Source organism: Anguilla rostrata, chromosome 1 (genome assembly GCF_018555375.3).
Source record: "Anguilla rostrata isolate EN2019 chromosome 1, ASM1855537v3, whole genome shotgun sequence".
Classification (NCBI taxonomy): domain Eukaryota; kingdom Metazoa; phylum Chordata; class Actinopteri; order Anguilliformes; family Anguillidae; genus Anguilla; species Anguilla rostrata.
In genome coordinates, this window is record NC_057933.1 from 63,016,733 (window position 1) to 63,036,207 (window position 19,475).

Here is a 19,475-nt window from a genome sequence, read left to right on the forward strand (position 1 = left end):
CAGACTTGTATTCAATGGGGACATAAAACTTTACACAGAAGCTCATAGTCAGCAGTGTGGGTACTGCAGAAACATTGATCTCTAGCACCGTGGCTACTGCAGAAACACACATCTTCAGCAGTGTAGGTACTGCAGAAACATCTGCAGCAGTGTACGTACTGCAGAAACACACATCTGCAGCAGTGTACGTACTGCAGCCTTAGTCTGAGTACAGTAGGGAGAGCCAAATATTCACAATGTATAATTCAGAAGTGGAACCAGGCTGGTTGCCATTGGAAGTTCTGCTGGTAGAGAATGGTATTGCTTTTGCTCCATTATTTTGGGCAACTTATAAAAAACAGATCAAGAACAAATTAAATATTTTTGAGACAGTTAAGGTGCAGACAATTTATTTAGTTCTGGTTATAGTTCATAACTGAGAGACTGCCCAGGTAAGATGTTGGCAGATGTTTCTGTCCACTACTGGGGAGAACCGAAGAGAAGAATACAACATTTATGAGATTCTTAGAGGAGGATTTATAAATCAAATCTAGCCAGCTCAGGGAAAGGAGTGTAGATGGTATAAAAAGGACATGTAGGCTTTTTACTTGGGCATCTCTGCTTGCAAATTTTCTTAATGCAATTTGAGGGAGAAGTGCTGCGGCCTAATACAGTTAGCAGTGGGCACCCAGCTTTAAACCTATCTTCATCTGCTCCCCTGGCCTCTTGCCACATGCCGCACTCCCACCTCAGCTCGAACCATCAGCCAAATGGAGCTGCTTCAGCAGGCAGCAAAAAATCCATGACACAGGGCTTCTGCTCCCAGAAGGAGACAGTGGGGGCGTGTCCTCGCAGAGGCTCAGAGACAGGCTGAGGTCTTCTGTGCCGTTAACCACTAAATCCCTGCGCAGCACTTCTGACCGACCTGCTGACAGTGTTTCCTGTGCTGCTCCGCTCAATCACTCATTCACTGCCAGCACTGAAAGAACGTCAATAGCAGCTCCATCACTGTCAGTGCGTATAAAGACTCCAGCTGCACGTCCTCTGAAAGACAGCAGCGATGAACCTCTCTGTCTTTTTCACTCACGCCACCTATGCTCCATATTAGCCCTCCCCTCCACTACATCAGAGTGACAGCAACACCCACACATTCATTGCAGAGGTCATTGGCAGGAGCAGTAAATTGAAAGGCTGTTAGGATCAATGAGGAAGCAAAGACCAAGGCCGAGAATAGCTTAACAGTAAGAGAATGCACACCATCTCCACAAATTAACTTTCTGTATTTTTTATTCATCCACAATATGTCTGTATAAATCATGTTGGGAGTACAATTAAGGCTCAGCTAATGCTTATATATGCTTTTCCCTTCTCAAAATGACAGAACATACACCATTTCACAAGTTTTTGATAATGATTTTTAACATGCTACCAGCAGGTACGTAATACATTAGCTTTAATTTACTTGCAGAGGAGCATCTTTTAATTTATTAACAATGTAACATAGTGTCGATTGTGTTTTATGTTCACTTTTCAGACTTAGAAATTCACATCGACTCTTTGGCAATTGGTTGTAGTTTAAATGGTACTGAACCATGAACATGCAACTTTACCACATCACAATCGCACTACCACCTGTAGCTTATATAAATATCACATTACATCATAGCATATTCAATTTTATTATAACCATATATTACATGGGTAAAGCAGATTACATAGATACACATCCAGACAAATATCATGTCTGCTTCAATGCCTTTGTATTTAAAACAGATAAAATGGAAAAGGAAATGAGTAGTACACCAGTCTAATACTATATGGGTGTATTTCACATTTTTGTTGAAATGGCTTTTTAATGAAATGGGCATGTGAGCCTTCAAGTACCCTATAGTAGGTGAAGCCTCCACATGTTGTTGATCACTCTCAATTATAACCTTTTATACACATTCTGGTGACAGGAGAGACAGCCACAGCGAATGCAGGCAGGCCGGATGACGAGGTATGTCATATGTATAGTTGAGCTCTGAAAATGAAGCAGGATACATACTGATGGCAGTGGGCCTTGCAGTATCCTAACAGTCACTCTGCAGCAAATAGCATGAGGAAACTGTAGTCTCCTTTTGGAAGTAGTCAGCGTTTTACAATAAGCACCAAGAGATTTGCTCTGCCCACTTAACTAATGAAAATACAAATTAATTAATCTCTTTCCCTCACTGGCTGCAAGCCATGCGGACAGGGTTTCCAGCAGTATGCCAATGTACGACACCAAAGCACACATACTGAAGAAATACAGTGAGATTTCACTTTCAATAACAAATCTTCCTGCCCCCTTACTTTGTGTTATGTATTAGTTTATCAATGTTTTACATATATTTGTGTGGCAATAATGGTTTAACGATTGGTTTCCTGAGTCACTGTTGACCATGCCACACAAACCTTAGATCTGAGCTTTGCAAGACCATAGGCTGACCTAAGAATGTCAAAAAGGTCACAAAGCTCACATAAAAGCATATATTTATATATGCTCTCGTAATGGGGGACTTTTGGCCGGTCAGCTTTGACCAAGAGCTTTTTCTCAGCCTATACCCTTGGCCATCTGCTTTTGTCCCTTTTATAAGAAACATGTAACTTCATGAACAAGGCCCTGTTATTCAGTTCAAGATGATTATACTATCTGTCATCTGGTTCAAAGCACAATTGTATACCTGACCTTGAACACAAATGTGGAACAGTCAATCTACTCATTATAACTGTACATAGCTTACGGTAACAGTCCTGTTGCCTCAGTTACATGCTTTCCAGGTAACTCTTGTTGCCTTGGAAACATGACGCTCAGTCACATGCAAATATTATATTAATTCACATTGTATTTAAATACACAGCACCCTTGGGGGTGGACAATCTGAAATCTTCCAATGACCTGAATGTTCTCTTTAACAGTCCTAAGTCGAGGTAATGTTGCTCTGCTTCCACCGGTCGAGTCTCCCATAGTGATTGGCTTCTTTTTCTCAGAACACACCCCTCATAGAAAGGCTTTGTCCTCAGACCTGTAGCCAAGCTCCAGAGAACAGAGAAGTGGAGCTAGCAGAGCCAGTGAAGCTCTGGTTGAGTTATTGTTAAGACAGAAATGCAGTGGTCCTGTACGTTTTCCTGTTACCGGGTAAAAAAATAAAAATAAAATCCTGACATCTGCTATATGCTCTTTCAGCAGCAAACAAACAGAGATTATGCTTATGGTTTTTACATTGGCGAGTTTGTTGCCATTTCTTTTCTTGTTTCACTTGCAGTGATTTTGCATTGCCTCAGTGCTGTTAGGTAACAGGCACATGTGACACAGTGGGATCCAGCAGATGCTCCCCTGTTTCCCTCATGTAAAATACTTGCAGTTTGTGGAGTCAATGAGACAGTGCTCTGTGCACTTGAGCTGCCCATAAGACCTGCAATGCAACAGCAAGCATGTGAGTAATCATCAGAAAGCTCTGAAAAAGCTTTTCTGCCACATATAAGGTGGCTGGCAGAATGTATTCAGAATAGAAATATATATTTAGGTGTACACTGATTATCAAATTACACTGGCAAGCAAGCAAAGAAACATGGCTGATAAAAAGCACCTACCCTGGAAGATATGATTTACATGTCTGGAAACCAAAGTCTTTTCCATCACACTCCTCTGCTCCTTCATGACGATATCCATCACCACAGTATGCTTCTTGGCACTCTGTATAAAGGAAGGGGAGGAGGGGCTGTGAGACCTGTTGGTCAGGTGTGCACTCTTCACTGCATGGTAATTACAGATGCATTCCTGAGTGATGACATCATAATGGAATCTCATGACTCACTGATGCAACTGTCTGTGACCACTTTGTTTCCATCATCACACTCCTCTCCATTGTAGGCCTGGACAATACCATCACCACAGAAGCCCTCCAGATCTGGGGCATTCTCTGTAGACTGGAAGGGGGTCAGCTAGAATGAGAGTTTTAATTTTATTCCATACTACTAAGTAAGGCAAAAAATGAAAATCCATTAGAATCCGGTAAGCCAGATGGTACACTGACTATCACAGAGAGTGTGGTTTACTTGTGTGAAGTACCTGAATGGGAAACCATCCAGCATTGTCCTTGAAATAAAGTGACCTCTGATCTTTTCGGAAAGCGAGTGCATTGTCAGTGTGAAGATGGTCCAGCTCCTCTTCACTGTTTACCACAAATATCTAAATAAGGGACAGACATTCAAATAAACAACAATCTGAAGATAGGCTTGTTTCAAGAAATAATCGATCCCTCCAAACATAAGCTTTCAGGAATAAACACTGGAGCCAAGAATTATGAAACTTAGGAAAACAAAAAGATTTGAAAAGACAGAGTCACCAGAGCCCACATTTCTTACCGCAGGTACTTTTGCATAGGCGCTCCAGGACGAGTGTTCATCGTTGGGGGGGCTGTTGACACTCATGGGGGAGTTACAGTTGCATCGACCAGGGGCTCCAGGAAGCCCCCTCTCACCCTTCGGTCCAACCATAAAGACCCCTATAAGAGGAATAATGAGGTAGGTGACAATAGGGAAAAAACTGAATGTACCCTCATCAAGGAAACTGTAACATATTTAGAATTATACTAGAATGGTTCTGCTTTAGGAGACATATTGTCTGAATGCAAAAGCACAGGGACATACAATTTCAAAAGTGTGTTACTGAGTCTTTTGTGTGGATTCAAACTGTAAGGCAGTTTTACAGGAGTGTGCCCCTTATCTGACCCCAAAAGGAAAACAGACTGTGTTTACTGAGCTAACAGGAAGTCAGCAGGGTTTGATAAAAGACGATGTCAGTTTAAAAACATTCTACTGGATTAGCATTTTGTAAATGATGGTGTACAGCGGGCGCTGACTAAAGATCTTGTAACACCATTCAAAAGTGAACAGGTCAACACCCAGCTGTACTACGAAGGTTAACCCAGGTTTACAGCGATTGGACAAGCTGGATAAATAATGTTACTGTTTTGTTTTGATTGTGTCTTTATTTGACGACTTGGCGTTCTCCTTTGATCCTTGGGTATATAAGGGGAAAAGTGGAATGGTTCGAGGAGACTCGTCATCACAGTCTCCTGTGTGCCATTTGTGTATAGCTATTCTACTCCACACACATTTTGTACCATTGTATATAGCCATTTTTGAACACACTGTACAATAAACTGCATTCACTTTAACCTGGCATTCCTCTTTGAATCTTACCGCTGCACACCCAGCAGTTTTAAGGTCCTAAGAGACACGTAGAACTCAGGATATCTGCACCCTGCAGTCACTCGCCTAGACACTAATGCCATAGCAAGACAGACATTTATCTATCTACGCAGGCGATACACACCAGAGACACACCCACATCTACCAAAATAGATAGCAATCTGTATAGAGCCACACTACAGGCGGATCATTTTCAGTCTCCTTCTACGTAAAACTGTTATCACAGACGAAAGGTTAAAACATGATTTTGGAGACCAACAAGATATCATTAAATTTATCCCATTCCGGTAGCACCAGGTAAGATTATACGGGTTCCTTTGCCACTCAGATACTTCCATTGTTTGGTTTCTGAGGGGATTCTTACAATACTTTCAGCCATCATGTTCATACTGTATGTATTTTTGAATTTTATGACTGTTCAACTCCAATATATATTCAATTTATATTTTCACAGGAAAATTAATGTTTTCTTGTATTGCACATTTTCTTTACAGGACACAATGTTTTGAATGTGTTATACTCTTGCTGCCAAAGTCATAAAGTAATTGTCCCTGTTCATCTCACAGAGATGCTTCAGATAGACTGAATGTGCAGCATCAACTCTTGCAGTATCAAATAGAGAGATATAATTACCTTGAGAAGCATAAGGGAGTTCCAGACACACATGCAGGAGGGTTAATAGCTCTGTGATCTGCATGCATGCATCTCATTCAACATCCTCAGTTTCACTTGTCAATCATTGTAGAATAAGCAATCAACTTAATTTGCAAAGAAATGCGAACAAGACACCAGCTGTCATTTTAATTATGTGGTGACAAAATATTTGTATGTCTGCAGCCAGCTTTCTCCTCGTTCCCCTTCCCCATCAATCAGGATAAGACCATGATGTCACGGCTTCAGAATCTTCCTATATATCGGTTTCACCTTGGGGTGTATCAAGTTCTCCAGCAGCTAAATACACAGCCGGTGTTACTTCCTGCAGTGGCAGTTCTAACTTGCCAATGCTCTAATGTTGTAATGCCAGCTCCATCTCAATTATGCTAATCCTCTAGCTCCTTACTCCTATCCTGAACCTACAGCTCCATATGCCAGCCACACAGATCCAAACACAGGCCCTGCAGCACGCATATTGACCCTACTTCTACACATACAGACCCTGTAGCTTCTCATACTGAACCTGCAGCAACATGCACTGACTCTCCAACCTTACAGATTCATACACAGAACTTGTGAACACACATACTGTCCCACAACTGCATATACTTTTAATACTGTAGCCCTTTGTACTGAGAGTATAGGCCTACATACTGATCCTATTTACTGGAGAGATGCTATAAATGATCTTACCTGAAGCAGGCATGCCTGGAGGCCCGGGGTGGCCAATGGGGCCAGGAGGACCTGCAGGACCCATAGCGCCAAAAACCCCAGGATCTCCCTTCATTCCCTGAATCAGAAAGTCCATCACTGTCACTGACAGTAAACTTTAGGAACTTCTTTCCACTACCCATAATGCAATGGCTTCCTCTCAGCACCTGTCACAGAAGAGAACCTCTTCCTTCCTACAGTCCTCCCTGGCAGACTGTGACACTGGAGCCACTTCTGGGAAAGCCTATTTACTCATGTTACACCGCTTGGCTAATAACTTTGTGAAAGTGACATTTCAGATGGCACTGTGTCAGTACCCTAATCGTATATTATTCAGGTCCAACAGCCACAAACAGAGCTTCATGGTACACATTTCTGGAGCTATCAGGGAGATTGACAGGATCCCGCAGTACTAAGGATGGCCCTAAAGCAAAGCTGAAGTAGGTCTGAGGCAATTATCAAAGCACAGCTTTAAATGGAGGAGACATTTCCTGACTAATTTAGTCCAGGAAACCATTCATCACATGATAAAAAGGGCAGTAGGAGTGAAAGAACACATCCTGTACGCATTAATTTATCAGCAAAAATGTAAGGAATGTGAAAAGATTATGGGCAATTTAACAATACAAGCGGTATGAAGGATAAATGTTTATGCAGAATATGTGTGTTTGTGCGTGTGTGCGTGAGCGTGTGTGTGTGTACGTGTGCGTGTAAGTGTGTGTGAAAGAGAACAGAAGTCTCAACAATGGAAAAGTCCCAGAAATAGTCAAATTGCCAGCATACCAATGTAATTGAATTAATATTTCAAATTTAACACATACAGGAATGGCCCCTCACAACTCAAAATTAAATGCATGGGTATTTTTTTGAGAAGAAGCTGCTTGCCTGCTTCAAATATATTTTTATTGAGCAATGCTGTTTCTAACTTTACTCTCCAATGGCATCTCACCTGTTTGCCCCTCTTGCCAGGCCGACCAGTAGGCCCCCTGTTCCCGGGGACACCGGGCTCTCCCTTTGGACCCATTTCACCCTGAGGAAGAGAGTTATGAATTACTCACAAACAACCGTTGACAACTGACAAACGTGTGAGATGAACATATTTTTGTATACTCATGATAAACTTCAGTGTGTACTAACCTTTTGTCCCAGCATTCCAGGGAGACCCATTGTACCCTGAAACACAAAGCGGCAATGAGGATCTCCTCTTGTAGTTTCATCAATAGACAGCATTGAGATGAACTCTTTTTCAGTTACTGGCTTAGTGGTAATTCAGAGGCAATAAATTGCAGCCAAGATGGAAATAATGTAACCGTCTGCTTGGTTACAAAGAAAATCATATCATATCCGTGCATACAAGAAGAATATACAGTAGCATAAAGTAAAAGAGAGATTTCAGTATAAGAGAATGAACTGGAAGTGGAAGGGCCGTGATTTTGCAATAAAACTTGATGGAGAGCACCCAAGGTTGCATCCAGGACACGAAGGCCGAACCCCACCTTGTCCCCTTTCAGCCCACGCTCGCCACGGTCTCCTCGAGACCCCTGACAGAACAAAGAGAAATGAAGAACCTGAAGTCAGACTCCAGCTGGGGAATCATTATTTTTCAGTAAATATGAGCCAAAATGGCAGTAAATGTCTGTAGGAACTGCAGCAAGGAAGCAACAGCTGGAAATGAGTGTATAATAAAACAGATAACTGCTCACCTTTTCACCTTTGTATCCAGGCAAGCCCTGTAGAGGAATGGAAACTTTCAGCATCTGTCATGCATGAATTTACTCCTGTCTGCTCTCTAAGATCATTTTCACACAGGCAGCAGAGGACAGACTCTAAAAATAGCAGATATTCCACTTGAAGTAGTAACGCTGCCTGAGTCCTTTCAAGACTGATTGTGCAAATGTTGTTTGTGCAAATGGAAAATTTTGTTATTTTTAGATATGTTTTCTCAACACCCCACCAGACATTTAATGATTTTTTTAAAGTTTAAAATACTTCTTGCTAATATACAGACACTCATTACAATTACAATTACAATTACTCATTCAACAAATTATGTTTGTATTAACACATTTCTAAAATAATTTGCTTCAAAATAAACCACTTTTAAAATGATGGTTCTAGATTGCAGGTTTTTAGTTATGGTTTCTATTTCAATAATTAAGGGTTCCTTATATGCAGCAGCATATGATGGCATGTTTTATTCGTCTGCATGCTATGATTCAATGGGACATACAGACCTTAGGCCCCATTGGTCCTCTTGCTCCAGGTAGACCCATAAGCCCTGGGTCTCCCTTTTCACCCTGTAATAAAACCAGACAGATGAAGTCAGGATAGTGCCAGAATTCAAGGACAGGAAAGACTGACTGTGTTCTGGTTCACACTCCTCGAATACCCTGTGCTCCTAATGGTACCACGTAATAGTATACAGTGCCATGAAGGAGTCCCCATTCCATTTCCCTCTATTATTGCTCATTTTGTTCAAGTCTTTAGACAAAATGTAATATTGGACAAAGGGAAAATGAGTAAACACGAAACACATTTTTAAAATAGTTTTTGCATTTATTTAATGAAAAAAGTTATCAAACACCCATATCGTCCATGTGAAAACGTAATTGCCCCCTTAGTTACCTCATCAACCCATTAACCAAATTTAATTGATAATCAGATTTAGCTGATTGAACACAGCCAGATTTAATTGCACCCAGTCCTGCTGAATTTGAACCTCACTCATATTGAACCTTACCATCAGAGTGAAGTAGTCACCGCAAAGTTTCTACAAGCACACTATGCTACAATCAAAGGAAATACCAGAAGAGATGGGAAAAGAATTGCTGAAATATATCATTCTGGAAAGAGTTACAAAGCCATGTCCATCAGAACAACTTAATTGACCCTCACCAGTTCGGTTTTTGAACTGGCACTCAACTAAGACTGACCACCTGGCTGAGACGGAGGCAATTGCCACTACAAGAGCCATTTCCTTTCCACTGTCCTGATCCTCCTAGACCTGTCTGCAGCATTCGACATGGTCCGCCACTAACTATTCATCTCCACACAGCCTGAGATGGGCATTTCTGGGACTGCCCTCTCTTGGTTTGGTTCCTACCAGGTCACCTGGCTCGGGTCTGTCTCTGCACCTCATCCCCTTGTTACAGAAGTCCCACAGGGATCTGTACTGGGGCCTCTGCTGTTCTCCATTTACACCAAATCTCTTGGCTCAGTCATTAATTCACATGACTTCTCTAATCACTGTTATGCTGATGATACACAACCCTTCTTCTCTTTCCCTCCCTCTACCACACAGGTTAATGACAAAATATCTGCCTGTCTCGCCTGACAACTCAACATAGATGGCCTGAAGCTCAACTATGAAGCTCAACTATGACAAGACAGAGCTGCCCTTCATCCCTCACAAGACCACCCTATTACGGGAGCTCTCCATCACTGTCAATGGTACCAGAGTGACTGCCTCTTACTCTGCAAAAAATCTGGGGGTGGTCCTATATGACCAGCTCGACTTTGAGGTGCACATCATGGCAACATCCCGGTCAAGCAAATTCCTAATGTACAACATCAGGAGGATTCGACCATATCTGACCATGTACTCCACCCAGCTACTCATCCAGGGCATGATAATCTCCCTGCAACTCCCTTCTTTCAAGCCTATCAGCATGTGCCATACAGCCACTACAACTACACTACACTACACTTCTTGCATGTTACTCCCCTGCTGACGTCACTCCACTGGCCACCGGTCGCTGCAAAGATCAGGTTCAAAGTCCTGACGCTGGCCTACACTGCAGCTAACAGGACTGCCACTGTTTACCTACAGGACATAATTCAACCCAACACACCAGCTCGACCACTCTGTTCAGCTGTAGCAAGATGACTTGCATTCCCTGCCGTCCAGGCGAATGGTTCTCGCTCGTCCTGACCATGGAGCTTCTCCACCCTAGCTCCCCAGGAGTGGAACAAACTCTATGAGGAATGGGTCACTGCCCATTTTCCGCCTTGGTCTTCAGACTGTACCTTGACTAACTCTAATACTACTCCTCCGCAGAGTTACTCAGATCACCAGAAAGAGACTTACTCACTTTGGGCCCCTTTGGTCCTGCCCACCCAGGTGGTCCCTGTCGCCCTGGGAGACCTGGTGGACCTGTTCGACCCTAGAGAAACAGGACAATATACTAGGAATCCTGTCTTTATCCTGATGAGGACCCACTGCACCAATCAGATTCTGCCCACACCAAAAGCACAGATCAGACAACACCCAATGTGAATCTGTAGCACCAGCACAGCAAGTGTCCCAAATCAAAAATACGAATGTCTGTACGTGTAACATGTAGGAAATATACAGGTATGTGTGTTCATTTATATATGTGCATTAAAATAGCATGTGTAGGATGCGTATCTTTATTGATCCACATTTGGATATACATAAACATTTAACAGTGAGTGAAATAATTTTTTGAGAAATATTTAAAAGGAAACAATGGGGCAGAGAACACACCCTGTCTGCAACATGTTTATCTGGACATAGAGCACCCCACAGAGGAGGAAATTGATTGTAACAAGGCCTGTCATTTTGTTCCCTTTAATTAAATGATAGACTGCATAAAGAGCAGGAGTCCCTGGCTGTGGGAATAAAATGATTTATGGGCCCACACTGTGCACTAAGCTAAATTACACAGCAATGCTGTAGGGCACATTTAGGCTTTCAGCTCCAGATGCAACAACCAATGGTTTGCAGCTTGTATAATTTCCTGTTACTGACTGCTCTTTACATGCTGTGTCCCTGTGAACCTGACTCCCCAAACGCCCCCTCTACACCCACAGTCCCAGCAATACAGAGGGCCATGGGAAGCCCCTGTGACCTGTGGGATTGCAGTATTTTAGTTCTGATTTGGCTTTAGCTAATAGAAAACCTTTACTCGGATGCAGGCAGTGCATATGAAAGAGGCCCCACTCCAATGGATAAAATCAGACTGATGGCACTCCCTCGCCCTGCACTTCCCAGAAATACAGTGCCCCGTTGTTCTGTGTGTCAAGGTTGTACTGGCATAGAATTTCATAATGACTGTAATGTGTTGGAGCAATATCAATCACTGCCACACGGGAACAAGAGATGTTGTAGCTCTTTCGTTTAGCAAATTCACTTATGGGACGGAAATTGAAAGAGTAATGGAGTCACTCACCTTTGCTCCAGGTCTTCCGATTTCACCCTGACAACCAAGGAGGGAAAGAAAATTCATCATTGCACAAGTGTACTTCCAAGAAGGAGGTTCCACTGAATGTCATATCAAGATTATTGTGTATAAACAACATGGTTGACAAGCAGTATGAAAGAATACTGCTTAAAATGGCAAAGTACAAGGAGCAAACACCACCTTTGATCTCTTTAAAGAAAAGGGTTTACCTTTTCTCCCTTTGGTCCCTGCAATCCTGGTATTCCCATTGGACCCTAGAAACAAAAAGCAGGTCAATAAAATATCAGAAAGTTGCACCCACAGTGGATAGCTGAAATTATTTTTATTCACATGAACTCTTATCACAAATATAAGTCCCACAGAATAAGTCCCACAAAGATTTTCCTCCACTTAGGAAAGGTAGGAGTGAATGTTTTTTTTAAAAACTTTTGTTACCAAACTCAGAATTTATCTTTGTTAACTCCAATCATACTATCAAAATAAGTTTACTCTTGTCATGTTCAACCACAGTTACTCACACAGCTGGGTTAATTTATCGATGTCAATGGTGTCATTCATACGCAGTCATTGATTTTACACCACATTATACCAATAAACACAAGTACACACACACACACACATAAACACGTATACACACACACCCACACACACACGTACACACACACACACACACACACACTTTAATGCATGTACTCTCAAATTAAATGTCACAACGCAAACAAGTATTAGTGGACAGAAATGTTGCTGGGATGTTTCTGGACAGTGTCTGTCGATCAGGAGCAGGAAGTGGAAAAAGGCTATTTCTGTCTCTGCTAAATGTAGAGCGTTAATGAGCCACTGGGTCGCAGGGTCCGAGGAATCCTCATCTCACTCAAAACAGGAGAGTACATGAGCTCATATAGTCCTCTCAACACTAGGAGTAGTTCCCTGCATTTCATGCTGTCACTACACTTTTACAGCCCCTATACAACCCGCTGTCTCCCATACCTCACACTGTCCCCTTATATAACACACTGTTTTTCAAATACACCATATGCTTCCCCATACACCACATTGTCCCTCAAATTACACACTGTCCCCCAATACACCACAATTTCTCCCATACCTTGCAATATTCACCCTTACTCATTGTTTCCATGATATACCACTCTCCAGACACTGTACAGGTAAACATCACCACTGCTACCATACTTGACACTGCCCCCCAAGTCTCACTGTTTCCCCAATTTAGCACACTGGCCCCTACCTACACACAGTCCCCCTATACACAACACTGTTTCCCATACCTCATCCTGTCCCATTATATATCATAATGTCTCTTTCACCTCCCGTTCTCCCCTGTACCGTACACTTCTCCCTAACTGCACACTGTCTCCTGTACCTCATGCTGTCCCTCTACACATTCTCCCATACCTCACACTATCCCATTACACATCACAATGTTCCTTATATTCCATTATGTCTCAAACGTCCCACTTCCTATTGACCACCAATATGTTTCAGGCACATCTACACTGTAGACTTGTTCTTTATTTATTGTCATTATGGTAATTGGTGCTGTGTATGCATTTCTCAGTATATAGAAATGTTCTGCATTCTTCTCACCAAAAACTTACTGCTCTTAGTTACCTTTACTTAGTACTTACTGTCCACTACAGATTTAATATTTGCTATAGACATTTTTGTACATATAGTTTCCTCCTGCACATATCACTGTACACAGAGCTGTCCCCTGACCACATAACCATTCCCTACACACCTAAAAGTACATACAGCAGTCCATTATACAGCTTTCTTCTACATAGCTTGCTATCCCCTACAGACCTCAGTCGTCATAACTGACCGTACTTAGCACAAAGATTTTCACTTTACACCACACTGTATACATTACTATCCCATGCGCAAATTTTGTTCCTCAACAACAATTTGTATGCAAAACTCTCACCTATATGCTCTTAATTATAGAACTTTCCCCACACACAGCTTACTTCTCACAACACACCTTGCAAAAACATGGTTCTTACCTGAGGGCCATGAGGTCCGGCGGGACCTGGAGGTCCCGGGGCACAGGTGGAAACAGTGGGCTTTTCAGGTTCAACTACCGGACCTTCGTCTTTATTCTAAACCAAACAATCAGGTTTGAATTATGCAGGTGAATATCAATGTTTCAATGCCGTTAAAATAACAAACAAGTCATATTTCATCTATTGATAAAACCTAACAATTGATCAAACAATAACTCGACCCTTGAAAGTTCTGGAATGGTCATGATTTATTCATATCTAGGAGAGCCATTCTGAGTACACCGAGTGCAACATTTACTTGTTCTGCAAATCAAGCCAGTAATGGGTGCAATAAAAAAATCTTCTCCCTGCCAAATGTGCATCTGCTGATAAAAATATAAAAGTAGAATAAGTACAAAAACAGATTATCTCAGGTGAATTTATACGGTAGATTCTTGTCTGAAATTTCACAAAGTTTAGAATGTTTTGCATTAACTCAGCCCTCAGAACAGATTTGTATCTGAAAACTAGTGTGCTTTCAGCTAAGAAGTTCATATGTACAGTACATTACCGCATTTAAGAAAGATTGCCTATTTCCGAGATACTGTCATAGCAGTATGTTTGCTCAGTATAACATGATGAAGTGCGGAGTCTGAGCTCCTTCCTGAAATACTCACGCTTCTGATTTGAAAGTATGGAAATGTGGTCTGTTCGCCAAATGGTGCCCTATTCCCACTATACCACTGATAACTGATCAGCACCCAGAAAGTTAGCTGAGCAAATTTCTGGTCCCTGATCAGAGATCGATGCTTGCTCCAGAGAGCAAGGGAATACGTTCCAATGTGACCGTGGACAAATCACATGATCCATGGACAGTCAGGTACCAGCCATGTGACTGTTACTCACAGAACTGCGTCTCAGCCAGAGGACTGGGGGAGGAGGGAACAGTGGAGGAGGGGGAGGAGACAGCAGACAGCATGGGTTGAACTTCTTGTTTTGATCCAATGATTGGAAAGCTAGTAAAAGAATAGTGACAAAAAAAAAAAACACAGAACATTCCAATGTGATTTTTTTTGGTTCATAGCAGTAAATTCTCTCATGAGAGCAATAAGGCACAGCAAGTGATGACTAAAGGTCAGAGTTTGGTGAAAATGAATGACTGTGACACTGGACAGGCCCTGCCATAACTATATGATACCATCATTCAACAGCAGTTCACTAACCAACTTCCTGGTGATCTTGGGTTCTGAAAACAGCCCACCTCAGAGCCCTTCAACTAATTGTTGGGGCCCGGATTTCTTTTAAAATGGTGAAATATAACATCCGCAGATACTAAATGTATGAATATATTGCATTGTGCATGTCTGTAAGTAAAAGATGCCTTTTTCAATATGTGTAACTATTGCTATAGCAGATTCTGTGCTGGACATTTTAGAGCATAATAATTTGTTTTTCTTCTCAGTGATTAAAATGCCAAAGTGAACCATATTTAGCACCTGGGCTGCCTGTGAAAAAGCTCTGTTTTACAAAAACAGAAGGAAGACTGGACACACAACATATTCTTAAATTAATTACCTTTTTATAGTTTGAGGACATTCATTGAGGATGTTAATTTTTAAAAACTTCCTTCACTTCAAAGGTGTGAGCAGTCATCACTGAACTCTCATCTACCAGATTCTAAAAAAATAAACTTTCATATTTATTCATATAAGGGATGAGACTGCTGATTTGCTGACCAATGGAGTTACAGGAGGATAGAAGACTTATATCTTATATATTACACATACATCAAATTGCCTAAAGAACATCTTTGGTTGTTCTCTGAATGAAATATCAGTAACACATTCCATCATAAGAACTATTTGAGCATTCCTAAATGCTTAGGTCAACAATCACAACTTTTCATTAAGCATATTACTGTATGTCACCTCAGATGCAATGACAGTACCACAACATACCAACACATACCATATGCATATTAATGTTTACTGACATTAGCATTTATGAATGTCTATGTGGTGGTAAAATGCCAAATTTGTTGAAAAACTAACAAGATGCTAACTTTCCAGATTAAAATAATTTGGCTGACTATCCACAATTGAAAAGATTTTTCAATGAGCTACCAAATTATTGATTAACATTATTGAAAGAATGACCGTCAGTACCCATATGTAATAGACAGCTCTAGCACCTCCAGTTTTCCTCAACAACAGATTTTTAAAGTCAATTCAAAAATCCCATCTGGTTCCAGAGCTCTGCAAAGGATTATGGCTTTGCCTTGGAAACTGGCAAAATAAAAATAAACAAGCAAATAAAAAAACATACCTTTTATAACCACTTCAACCTTGATAAATATTTGAAATTGAATATCTATGACCAAGAACCATTTCAGTGAAAACCCTGATTTCTTCTCTAATACATCTCTCCTTTCCTAACATCGATGTGAGATATGCATGCCAGATACAATATGAATTTATTGGGACATCAAAAGCAGGATACCTATTAAACATATCCTCTTCTTAAATAAGTATAAGAGTGACAGCTGATCTAACTCTCTAATGATGCTTTGAGAATCAAAACACTGCTGCAAAGTTTGCACATAAAACAAAATATACGGATGAATGATCTGGATAAATAAATGAATGAATGAAGTTTTAATGAAAGGGAAATACTCAGTATTTCTCAACAGACATCACTTTCACAGCAGAAAGTTGCCCTTGTTTGGCTCTGTTCTATAGATATGCAATAAAGCATGCCTGTGTGTGTCACTGCAGCAGGGGAAGGTTATTTATAGGAACAGCTTTACATTAGGACGGGAGCTCCCCCAGTCCAACCACATGTCATAACAGGAGAGTGCAGAACAGCAGCCACTATATTTACAGAAAGACATAAAAGCACAATGAGAGCATCGCAGTCTATATGACTAACAACATGTGTACAACACGCGCGCGTGCACATACACGCACGCACGCACACACACACGCACACACATACACACACAGATACATGTGCATAGACACATAAGCACACGCATTCACAAATATGGAAAACCGGACATGAATATTCGCGCGCACACATACTCGTGCACAGACAAATAAAAAGTAGGCTACGCATACAAGTGGATAGGGACATACACATATACACATCGTCCAAGTGCTCTACAATAATACTGCATTACCTGCTTGGAAGGAGAAAATGTTGTCCAAGACAGCAGAGTGGGACAACACACAGCAGAAAAGGAGCTGAAGGTGGAATCCAAGCGTGATCAGGAACATGCTGCTCCGGTGTAATCTCCACTTCTATCTCGCGTATCTCCTTCCTGTCAGTGTAGGGATTTCACTCTCACCCTCTTGCTCTCTTCTACCTCACTCTCCTATCCCTTACGTCCCTATCTCTGGCAGCGTCCCTGCGCCTTTAGGAAAGCGGAATGCCAACCAGTGCCCGTGAAATATTTGCCCTGCACCAGACAGTGCTATAATTACAGAAGTCAGCCTGTCAGCTGCCCTTAGCGCCAATATTAGACTCTCTTACTACTGCAACGGTTGCTTTTGTTTCCCCTCAGCTTCCTGTAAAAACAGAAAGCAAAATAGTAACGGATGGAAATGGCAGCGAGGCGACCATATACGCTGCACCACTGTGTCCATCTATACTAAAATGGATTAGCATTCTGCCCTCAAATACACCGCAGATTAAATATGCCGCAGATTAAAAAATGTATATACATTTCTTCAAATGGATTAATGATAACAATAGGCCTATAGGCTATAGATTGGAGGCTACAGAAATTTTGTAATCTAAAAAACATTTTTCTCATATGCTAATTGCACAAACGTTTTCAAACGCGCGTGTAAATATTTACCATGCAAATGTTGTCGATAGTAACAAACAATATTAAATTATTCAGCAGTTACCTTATATATTTCTTATGGTTACAACAGGGGTCAAATACGATAAATATCACATATAACTAAATCAACACTTTGAAATAAAACAAAGGTACAGCACGGTTCCCCCAGTCAAGATTCAAGTGCCGTCAGGAGTTATCGACCAGTCCAACGTTTTGGCAGAATTTATTAGCCTCTCCGCTTTAGCTATCTTGGAATTAATGGCAGTGCAATTAAACAGAGGGCCACTGCTTTACTGAGCTCGGCATTTTCTGAATTAGGGCAAAATGTAGACGCCAGCAATACAATTTCGAAATTAATATAAAATTCACTAGAGCTATTGCGTTAAGTGCCCAGCAAACACGAATAAACTCTTTTTAAACTCACATTTAAATGCCGTCTGGTCTGAGATAGGCTGTAGTATTAATTAAAACTATTTGAATCATAACTTATTTGCTCCATACTATGAAATGCTTTTCAGTGCAACTGCGATATTTCGTTAGCAAAAGGCTTTTATAAGAATGCACCAAAAATTTGTGAATAATTTCATACGAATAGATTCAATATTTTAAATGTTGTCTTTAGGAATATTACAGCCTCTATTGTCGTTTTAAATTAGGAAGAGAAATAAGTGGATCAGCCCGACGTCAGGGTACAGTGACACATCTTTGTTTGTTTTTAGAATTTATGAAGGAACGAATTGACTTTATTTAATGGTTTAAAATAAAATATGCATGCATTAATTTCTTAAAAGCTTTTTAATATTAAATTACTGTAGAATTAAATCATCTGTGCTTGTATTGCTCCTCCAAATAACAATTGCCCAAAATGAATAATATAGGCCTATTCTTCAAGATCTGTAAGAAATAGAATTTGTATGGCCTACGGCTTTCAAGTATCAGGTTCTCAGATCTTGGAAATGAGGTTAAATTGGTTCAGTAAAGACCACTTGGACAGCTGCCAATGGAGCGTTATCACCCCTAGTCAAAAACTGCCTACTAGCCCCTGGAAAATATTTTAACAGCTTGATCCCCATAGTAGATCTATCACTCTTGCCGTCCCATGATGTGTTGTCATCCACCTTCTTTTAGTAACATCATTCCTTCATTCTCTCCTATCCTTTACATACACAAATTTCCCTCATTCTCCTCGTCTTCCTTAAGTGCCTCATCCCCTTTTTCACTTCATCCATGCATTCCACACCATCCTCTCCACCGTGATTTTCCACCAGCGGCCGGTTCAAAGGGGCATTATAGGAATGATTAACCTGTTTACGGAACCTGAACTTGAACATACAGTACATCCAAGTTAGAGTAAATATGTATGTGTTTTGACCAATTAAAAAAAGGCTAACCTGTGCACAGACATGGAACAATGGAATGGGATCGAATCCCACCCGTGCCAGTGCTGACCCTGACCGGTAGTCCTGCAAGGCGAAGCAGAATTTGCAATAGCATAGCCGAGGCTACACTTCATTAAAAAAAAAAAACATTTTAATAAATGGAAATAAACTTGTAGGCCCCATGAACACGTATAAACAGTTATTTAATTGTATAAATCCAATTAGAATGGCCGTTAAATAATGAGTTATTGCTGATATTCTACATGGTTTTGGCAGTATTTAGGAAAAAAGTGAAATCCTGTAAATTCTGCAAACACCGAGAAAGAGGTTTTTTTCCCGCTTAAGGGAAGGATCCAGTGGGAGGGATCCTCGTCTCATCACTCTCTAGCGACCTCTGCTGGTAAATCCAGTGCACAGTTTATGCTGTTTAAAACTATACAAGTGAGGCGTTTTCCTCCGG

The 19,475-nt window shown here is 41.1% G+C and overlaps 1 protein-coding gene across 1 annotated transcript; it reads right to left on the bottom strand.

Moving 5' to 3' along the window:
* Positions 1-1,248: 1,248 nt before the first annotated feature.
* colq (collagen-like tail subunit (single strand of homotrimer) of asymmetric acetylcholinesterase) lies at positions 1,249-17,840 on the bottom strand. Its single transcript, XM_064348420.1, has 18 exons — positions 17,701-17,840; positions 16,968-17,355; positions 14,696-14,805; positions 13,811-13,906; positions 11,996-12,040; positions 11,775-11,801; positions 10,674-10,745; positions 8,817-8,879; positions 8,286-8,312; positions 8,079-8,123; positions 7,720-7,755; positions 7,532-7,612; positions 6,565-6,661; positions 4,369-4,508; positions 4,073-4,192; positions 3,819-3,945; positions 3,595-3,697; positions 1,249-3,416 (listed from the first exon to the last, which is right to left on the bottom strand). Exons 2-18 carry the CDS (start codon positions 17,062-17,064, stop codon positions 3,347-3,349), a joined length of 1,356 nt encoding a protein of 451 aa, XP_064204490.1. The 5' UTR covers positions 17,065-17,355; positions 17,701-17,840; the 3' UTR covers positions 1,249-3,346.
* Positions 17,841-19,475: the final 1,635 nt, after the last annotated feature.